Raw genomic sequence first — 9,480 nt, forward strand, 5'->3', positions numbered from 1 at the left:
AATAAGCTTCTCCATCTGGGAAGCACCTGACACAAGCTTCCCTCCACCAGACACTTTACTTGGATGCAAGAGATTTAACAGGCCTCTGTCTACTTAATTTTGCTGACTTCCCATTCATCCCTAGCTCACTCTGCTTGGCAAGCGCACATGACAAATCCCCAGGCAACTGCCCGGTAAAATCCCCAATCTGAGGTGAGATACTGAGTGTATTTCAGTTCTTCCTATTAGCATATCCAAAGGGGCCACACAAACTGACAGCAGGTAGTAACCAGAAGTCTTACAAAAAAAAAAAAGTCTTATGGACCCCTTTTGTACTTACAAACAGCTCCACTGAACAAAATAATTGGGTTTACAGTCACAAACGATGCTTTGTGAACATTAGTTTTGTGAGATAAAATGTACACTTTGAAGTTAAGGAAGCCTACCAAAAAGCCACTAAGCTGATATAAAAATGGCCTGAAACCAAGTGGTATCTTGTTCATCAAGTTCAAGATACCAAGTTCAGGTATCGTGAACTGCTTTCATTCCCTTTTGAAGGGCATTTTGCTCAAGTAATTTAACAGAATATTCTGAAAATGAACCAGAAGCTCCACTGAGAAAGGGTGGGACAATTTCGAGTTTCATCTTTTCCCTTGAAAGTCAGCCTGTTTGAGTGGAGAAACACCTTCAGATGTCCAAAGAACAAACTCTCATACACTCAAAGAGATTCTCATGCACTGATGCCCTGTTGTTCCCTCCCCTTTATCTTTTTTCTCTACCACTTACACAATGCAGATAGCCATCAACTCAATCTAATAGCACAGCAAAAGCATAACATTTGTTAGCTGGGTAGAACAGACCACACCTAACAAAATTAGCATTATACAACTATGTTCTCCCAAGAAAGCACAGTAATTTAACTCAGATCACTGTCACAAAGAATGAATGAGTGTGTCTTATGCATCCCATACAAAATCAAAAAAGCAATTAAACCAAACAGGCTGTTTCCTGTAACACTGAGAACTCGAGTTCAGGATGATACCGTTTACTGACACTTGAAAGCACTGTACACAGCCACTCAGGCAAACATCTTGAGGCTTCTTCCAAGAGAAACCTGAATGAAGAAAACCAAAATTCCTAACGCAAGAACTGTTAAGCCACTTACTAACCAAGGTACCTAAGGCCAGATTCTCACTGCTGTGAGATGATGTCCAAAACTACAAGGAGAAAAAGGGATTGCGCACTTGGGAAGCAAAATCCAAACTCTTGGAACCTGAACATTTAAGACCCTATAAAACCCATCCCAAGCTTCAATGTGGGCACTCGGTACGGCACTTACAGGCCATTCAAAGAAGGGCACTTAAAAGCTGGGAAATTTACAGTACTACTAGCAGGTATGGCAGTTACTAAATATTCAAGAAAATCACAGCATTCTGTAGAGCAGCATTTAAGGTACTGCTCTGTAACTTAAGGCACTTATGAAAGCGAAGTTGCAGCTTTCAGGTGGTGTCTCCCTAGGGTGCTCCAGTTAAACCTGTAGAAATTCATGACCAGAGAACTAAAACCATCCAGGTACCAAATACAGCACTATGCTAGGAATTTGATTACTTCTGACAGCCACTTTTCAAAACATATTAGCCACGTATTTCAGAACGCCTTTGCCACCAATTTTTGTTAATACCATTTAACAGTCTGTACATTATCAGTGTTTGCAATGGGTGACACCGTCAAGATGCAAGAAATTACTAAAATTAAATAGGATTTCCATAAATAAAACGGTCATCTTTCACCTAATTTATTAAAGTTCCAATTTTTTCCAATTCCAAACAGAAGCTAAATACAAGTTTTAAACAGGTAAGCACTAGTTTAATCCAAAAGGGAGCAGGCTTATGCAGTTTTACTCCAGTAAAGTACTCAACCCTTAAGCAGAGCCTTCTTTGTCATCAAAACTATACAGTAGTCTTCCTTTTATCATTGCACAATCTTAAAATGTTCTGTCAGAACCAACTTTTGACGCTCCAAACACTATTTTACATTGTTTTATAATGTCTATTCCAAAAGAAAAAAAAACCTCATTGGGTTTTCCATACGAAACATTTTAGAAACCAGTATTTCCTGCACAGTTCACCTGCAAGTTTACAAGTCTCAACTCTCAAGAAAAAAAATAATCCTCTACCAACATTGTTTCTGCAGCTATTATTTTACTTTATTATTAGCTGCTTTAGCAACTTCAGACTCCAGGTCTGCCTCATCTGTATAAACGCATCCAACGCAAAAGAATACTTTCATACAGTTATACAGCAACTTGGGGAAAGAGATCCAAACCAAAAGTGCCAGTAAACTTAGACATGGCCCAGCAAAATAAAAGAGGCAAAAAATGCCTACATATTAAATGAGATGCTTTTTTTCTTTAAAGAAAGATTTCTTTCCCGCATTTACTTACTATTGTAGCCACTTTTCTGTTCATTAAAATGAATGATAGTGCTCTTTGATACAATCATTAACAGCAAAGCTATAAGGCCTTTATACCTGTTACATTCACTTCTCACCCTCCAAACACTGATGGTTAACATTATAGATGCTAGGGGACATGACCAGCACAAATGGGAACACCACCACAAATGATCACCTTGTGCTTTCAGATACATTTGTTTCAGTGTACAGTCCCTTCATTTCACATTTTAGTAAGATGCTGATGCAGTGCAGAAGCATGCAGAGCATCCTCTCTTTCACAAGGTCCATGCAGAAAACATCTAAAAAAAATTGTAAAGTTCTGAGATACAAATGACAAAACAAATCCAGGATGATCAAGTTTCACAATGTATAGTGTTCTGAACATGAGTCCATTTTCTTCTAAATTCTGAAAGAATAAAGTGGTGAGGAAAGTGAAAATCCACTGCTGCATTCTGTGATCTTCCCCATTTTGCTGGCCAGTACCTTACTCTGGCATGTAAGGACGGAGGTGATCCTCTATGGTACCAACCGTCCAGTGAGTGAGCTGCTCCTGTGGCAGGTACAGGCAGATGCTGCATAACTTGAAGATTGTAGCTTTGTTTTTTGGAGTCTAGAGACAAAGAAAAGCCAAAGAAAAGCTATTAAACATGAAAGTTAACTCAAGACTACCAGGCAGACCCCCAGCAGATCCAGCCCAATTATTAGCTTGCTGCTGACTGTGGAAGAACAGAGACATTTAAAAGCCACTGTCCCATGTGTATTAAACAGCATGAACTCAAAAATCAGTCTGTGACCTCCAATGCCTAAAATATTTTCACTATTCTGTTCATTCACTTGAATAACTTCCAAATTAAGCCAACATTTTGACTTTTCAAAACCACTGTTAAAGTCTATTTTAGAACTAATACAAGACCATCAAATTCATTGCGTGAACACATTGGGGGCCCATAGCTAGTTTTTGTACATACGAATCCTATTTATAGCCTAAGTTCCCTCTGAAACTGAAATGCAAGCATGAATGCACAGTTTTTCTACTTGAGTATTTTGCAGCAAAATCACTAGTGTTCCTAAGAAGAAAAAGCATCTTATGATTAAAACACACTTGTTAAAAAGAGGGACAAAATTAAGCTTACCTGCAAGTGCTGTCTGTCAATGAAGAGAAACACTGACTGGTTAGGGTTGTTGACAACAATTCCAGTCTTGTCCTTTCGGCTCAGAACATGCAGAAACTGTTTTTCATAGTCACCGTGATGAAATTCAAACTTGGCCTGCATTATGTGAGAGAGGGGAATAAAATATTTATTAAGCTAAAGCTCACAAGTAACCAATTAATTTCCTTCAATATGGGGCTTTATAACCACTTCTGCTCCTTTCCTTATCTACAAAAAGCAGAAATGGGGGAAACACAGTGATGACACACTTGAGTCTTGCCACAATTTAAAGAATTCCCTAGTTTTGTTCTGCCAACACTGACATTACTCATTGCAATGACGTATAAACAATTCAGAAGGTACAGCTTTAACTGCATATATAAAACTGGGTTTAGCTTGCTGTGGCAGGGCATCCCTGTGCATCAATACAGTGCATTTCTTCCAACACTTTACTCTTATTGCAGAACCAGCACAGAATATACACGTAACATTGTTTTTTTCCCCAGTAGCCAGCTCTAGCTCTTCACATTCAGATTTTTGAACAGTCTAAAATGTTTGAAATTTATTTCAAGGTCAAATTAAAATGCACAAATTTCAGCCATCTCAGATCCTTTTTCGTCTAACAAAAATACAGCAACTTGGGATATTCACAGAACCCATCATATTTAGACAAAGATTTAATTGTACCAAGAGCCACATCTAAGCCACTTCTACAAATGCTAACATGACATACAGATTTATACATAGATGTAATTTGTAAAGGTCCTTCAGACACTTAAATTTTGTAAGTGTTGATGTAACAGTGCATAAAGACAAGAAGCAGAATTTGGCATTCAAAAGATTCCTTTATAAATTAAAAAGACAGCCAGACAGCATACTTGAACATCCACTTAAGTCACGTAACTTAATTTATTGGTTAAAAAGATAAAAGAGTACTTATCCCCCGGCTCTTAATTGAAGTTAAAAAACAAAACCAAATACCTGAACAGGCCTAAAGGGTTCATCAGATCCCTTCCACCGAGAAAACAGGAGACAGACTATCTTCTCAATATCATTACGAGGCCAAAGAATGAAGTCCATCTCCTGGGTACAGCCAATCACATCCTGCAAGTAGTGAAGTTTTGTACTTACATTGCCCTCCATTAGTTGAAGATACAGATAAGCAACTTATCTGTACAGGGCACATGATTTAAAGGTGTTACTTATTACCATGTTTGTGTAATTTTCCATTTGTATTACTCACAGCACAACTAAAGCCTTCCTTGCCTTCCACTGAATTTTAATCAGTATTTCAATGCAGAGTTTTAATCAAATATCAATTCCAACTTTAAGAAAGCATTAGCAAATACCCTATCTTCCAATATTCATAAAGCAAAACCACTTAGTTGTACAATTCTTGCAAGAATTTAACACATGCCTACTAAAGAACAAGAAAGGCAACAAGATACAATTTCCAAGGCGTAACTGAATGAGACAGATGAAAGGCAGAACTTGAGCACCACATATTTAAACACAATTTCAGAATACATATGCTGTCACCCTTCAAAATAGACCCCATAAACACATGCCCGCAGAACACTTGTGCAGCAGAAGAGCTGAGAAGAAAAAAACAATCAGCTTTGATTCACAAAGAAAAGCACAAGCGTTGAAGAACTTAAAATTCAGCAAGCATAAAGAGGAACTTTACCCTGCGCATAGACTGGTAGCGGGGTGCGTGAAGCTGTACTACATCCTTCTGCAGAAGCTCTAAGGAACTTTCCAAAGAATAGCTGGAATCCCGCACACCTTTCAGGATATTTTCTTCATAATTATTGGTCATGACTGGTATCACTTCAGACACTTCAAAAAGCGCTGATTTTTTCTTCTAAAAAAAGCACAGGTCACATCAAGATTACAATCCTTTCTAGGCAGCTATAGGTAAGTTTATTTCAGAATTTGCCATTTTCTGTCAGCATTCATATATGAAGGGCACATCATATAAATCAAGACTCTGAGAAAAACCACACTAGAATTTACATGCAAAATTTTATAAATTGAACAGAATCAGTCAGTCCAACAGCTGAACATGTTTGTAAGACTGGCATGTAAATCTGCATCTTTAGAGACTACAAAAACATTAAAGCTGTATTTGAACATTAACAGAACTGCCTTTTCATCATGTACAGTACATGACTTTGCGTCGACCAAAAGCCCTCCTCAAGCTTCCCTTCGCATCTCAGCACTCCCCCCTTCCCTTTGCTACACTTTAAAGTCAGCATATTAGGAGAAGGGAAGTCTTCCAGTCCTCATTTGGTAACAATGAGCAATCAAGATCCAGTCTGAAGTCCTCAAAGAAGGACTGTTTTGATTTGCTAAATAACTTTTATACTCTACTCACTACAGTATTTCAATCTCTCTCAAGCATGGCCAAAATATTATGGGGAATTTGGAAGAACAGTTTTGCTGTATGTAAGATCATTAAAAGTTTTAAGTCTGTTTCTAACAGCTTTCTTAAGCTGCATGGGGAGTCTTGACCCATTTTTAGAATCTAAATAACTATATGACAAAGCATATTTTATCAAATAACCCTCCACAACCCCAGCAAGAACATACATATGAGGCAACAATTTGCTGACCAAGCTAGGTTGAGCCGAACTCCTACTTTAAACAAACTGGCACTGGATGTCACCTTCAGTTCACTTAGATACAAGCGAGTTTTATAGGATTTAAAACAGTTATTTGCAACCAGTTTCTACAAAGCAACCAGAAGTAGTATGAATGTTCCAACTAAAACCATTAAGATCGTATCACCTAAAAATTTACTTGCTATCACTGCTTAAAACATTCGTACTTCTCTTTATTACTATGAAACAGCACCAAGAAATTGCATCCCACTATATCCATTGCTGTTTGCACTAGAACTGACAAACAAAAGCAAATGGAATTAGAAGAATTTTAAGGAAACTTTAATTGAAAAGTTCAAAGAACAGAGTCTTCATTAAAAAACACATAGCCACTACAGTGAATGCAACAAATACGACATCTGAGGGGATTAAACAGTTTTGGTGCTCATCTACATGCCTGCTGTGCATTATATATTCTGTTGGCATTTGCTTCTATCTTCACTCGTTCAGCACATTCACTTACTGTAAGCACCTACTTTCTTCACCTTCTGCGGATGGAAACTCTTAGTTCTGGGTCTACAGTTAGCTTTAGAACTATCACCAGGCTCCCCAACCCAGCCCAGACACACCGCATTCAGCGGCAGACCAGGGAGCCAAGCAAATGAAGACTCCCTCTTTTCCCTCTCCACTCCCTTTCAAAATGGTAGCAACAGTTTCACATGTCTGCATACTTGGGCCATTTAAATGCTGCTTTTTGCGACTCCTCCCTTCAACTGCCAGGTCTTCCCTTCTGCGCTACCCAGATAAATACAGTAAGTTTAGCTATTACTCCAGCCAGGCCTCCCTTTTCAACTTGACTGTCCACAGTCAACAATTAAGCAATTCAGACCCCAATAAGGCTTAACAAATTACAGTATTAACTTCGAAAAGTATTTACCCTATACAGAGGTTACCATGTAATCACTTAACGAGGTACTGGCACCCTCTGCATTACAAAACTAACATACAAAATGCCAGAATGGCAAACATGAACTAAGTATTACAGCAATGAGCAACTTCAAAAAGTTGAAAAGTCAACTTAATCTATTAAGGATAAACCATTACATGCAATCTGGCAGCAAGACTTTGCACAGCATAATTAACATGCACTGCAACAGAGAAACATTAAAACCAAGTTACCTTGTCTTTGAACACAAAGGCAATGTACATCTTGAAGTCAAACTGGTCAGCTAAAGATTCTTTTTTCTTTCTAAGCTGAGCACGAAGTCTGTTCAGAGCTTGTTTCTTCCGGGAGTTTGGGTCCCCCATTTTGTAATACAGGTGGTACTAAAGCCTTTGGAAACTGTAGCTAAACTATGGGCACCTTTTCTTAAGACTCAAGTACAACAGAAACAAGTCGTTTGATTCCTGCTAATACGACTGAATAGATAAAACGCTAATGTAACCCAAAACCGCACCTCAGGCAATATTTTATGAGAACGTCGTATTGGAGGGGTCAAGAAACAAAGTAAGTAGTTGTCCAGCCATGCCTGGACAAGAGGTTTTACAATAAACCAAGAAAAAAGAAACCTTAAGTATTTTAAAGACAAAAATTTGAACAGTTTAGCCGCAGGAATAAGTGGGCAAGAATGAAAAAAATAAAAATACCCAAATCTTATCACTATTTACGTGTACAATGAAAAGCAACTGGCACAAGCCCAATCCATAGGGGGGGGGGGGGAGTACTTTTGCTCTGCTTACAAAAAAAAAGATGAAGCTGAAATTACAAATTGCGTTTTACCCCAGCCAGATTCATGACTCTACTGATTATTATTCTCAGCCTTCCACTATTGTTATGTTGCCCGTCTTTTTTTTTTTTTAGAAATATTACACTTGGTGGAGAGCAGAGACAAGGGTGCAAAGGAGGAATGCACATCCCATGAGATATGACATTTCTCTGCCAACAACAACAAAATCAACTACAGACAACACAGTGCTGGTTTGCAGGGGAGCAAAGACAAAAAACAGCGGAGTCATTTCTAACTTCATCCTGCTCATCATCAGGCACATCATCGCCCTGAGGCTACTGCTGCCAAAGAGAAAAGGGATCATGATGGCCATAGACGAGGGGCAGGCAGGGGTTCAAGGGACAGTATTATCTCACCTAGAGACTGAAACCCAAATCAGTGCCCCAAACGCAGGGCTCCTTACCAGTCGGAGAGCCCTACATCCCCCAACACCTCACACGCTCCCTGGGCTGCTGATCCCCCGGGATCCTTCTCTCTCTGCTGCTGCTGCGCTCCACAGGGAGCACGATTAGCTGAGGCTGTGCATGGCCAGTGCTCTTCGCTTCTCCTTAGGCCTCTCTCTACACAAGCCGGCAGAGGCTGCAGCGGGCGGCCCGTGCCCGGGGCACCCACAGTAGCACGGCGTCTCCCCTCTCACTTCATGATCGCGACTCGGAATACATGGAGTTTTGCTCCTGCTTTTCTCGCGAAACAGGTTTTCGGTGACAAAATTTTTGCGAGGTTTTGTTTGGGTTTTTTTTATCCTAAATTGCAAGCCTAGATTGCAATTTTAAACCTCCAAAACACCCTCCCCCCAAAAGCAAATCCCCAACTATCAGGTTATTTTCTTCCTCTCTCCAGACATTTTCCCCCCCAGGTGTTTGATTAGTCGGGGTTGAAAAGTTTTTAGGTTAGCAAATTCGGCGGACCAGGTTAAGAAGAGGGGGAAAAGTACTCCCCCCTCCCCTGGAGGAAAAGAAAAAAGAAAGGAAAACAAAAAGAAAAACGGAACCCCTCCCCAAAACTTCCCCCCCACTTAAGCAAGAGACTGAGAGACTCAGACAAGAGACCGAGACCGTGCCCGCTCGCTACCCGCAGCCGGCGGGCGCAGGAGGAGCAGTGGAGGCGGCGGCGCTGCTAGCAGCACGGAGAGGAGCCATGTCAAGATAAAGCCACGAAGCCGCGGAGCCCCCCCATCCCTGCTGCAGTGGACACGGTGACCGGGCCGCCCGCTCTGCCGCTGCTCAGCCCCAACCTGGTCCCCATAGTCTAGCTCAGCGCCCCGGTGCCGGGGAGTGGGGAAATGGTGGCGGAGAGAGGAAGAGGAGAAGCAGGAAGAGGCGACGGCGGCAGCAGCAGCGGAAGAAGGTGTCGGCGGCGGGTCCCTGCGCTAGTGGCTCCTACGGAGGGAGGCGGGCATAGAGACCCCGGAGCGGCGGCGGACGGGGACGGCCGGGAGCAAGACGAAAGGGCCGGAGAGCCTCTCTTCGCCAGGCGGTCCCGGGACGTCCGCGAAGGCGACAGCAG

The 9,480-nt window shown here is 41.0% G+C and overlaps 1 protein-coding gene across 1 annotated transcript; it reads right to left on the reverse strand.

The window, feature by feature from the left end:
- Positions 1 to 1,758: 1,758 nt before the first annotated feature.
- Positions 1,759 to 8,945, reverse strand: C3H6orf62 (chromosome 3 C6orf62 homolog). The gene is made up of 5 exons (XM_056330042.1): positions 7,367 to 8,945; positions 5,272 to 5,448; positions 4,566 to 4,688; positions 3,567 to 3,701; positions 1,759 to 3,043 (listed from the first exon to the last, which is right to left on the reverse strand). The coding sequence occupies exons 1-5, from the start codon at positions 7,493 to 7,495 to the stop codon at positions 2,918 to 2,920; spliced, it is 690 nt and encodes a 229-aa protein (XP_056186017.1). The 5' UTR covers positions 7,496 to 8,945; the 3' UTR covers positions 1,759 to 2,917.
- Positions 8,946 to 9,480: the final 535 nt, after the last annotated feature.

This window comes from Falco biarmicus, chromosome 3, assembly GCF_023638135.1.
Source record: "Falco biarmicus isolate bFalBia1 chromosome 3, bFalBia1.pri, whole genome shotgun sequence".
NCBI classification, from domain to species: Eukaryota; Metazoa; Chordata; class Aves; order Falconiformes; family Falconidae; genus Falco; species Falco biarmicus.

Coding starts and splice junctions, on each gene's coding strand:
- C3H6orf62 (XM_056330042.1), bottom strand. CDS start 7,495: ATGGGGGACCCAAACTCCCGGAAGAAACAAGCTCTGAACAGACTTCGT. Junction 5,449..7,366: donor CCTTTGTGTTCAAAGACAAG/GTAACTTGGTTT, acceptor TGCTTTTTTTAG/AAGAAAAAATCAGCGCTTTT. Junction 3,702..4,565: donor AACCCTTTAGGCCTGTTCAG/GTATTTGGTTTT, acceptor CACATAATGCAG/GCCAAGTTTGAATTTCATCA.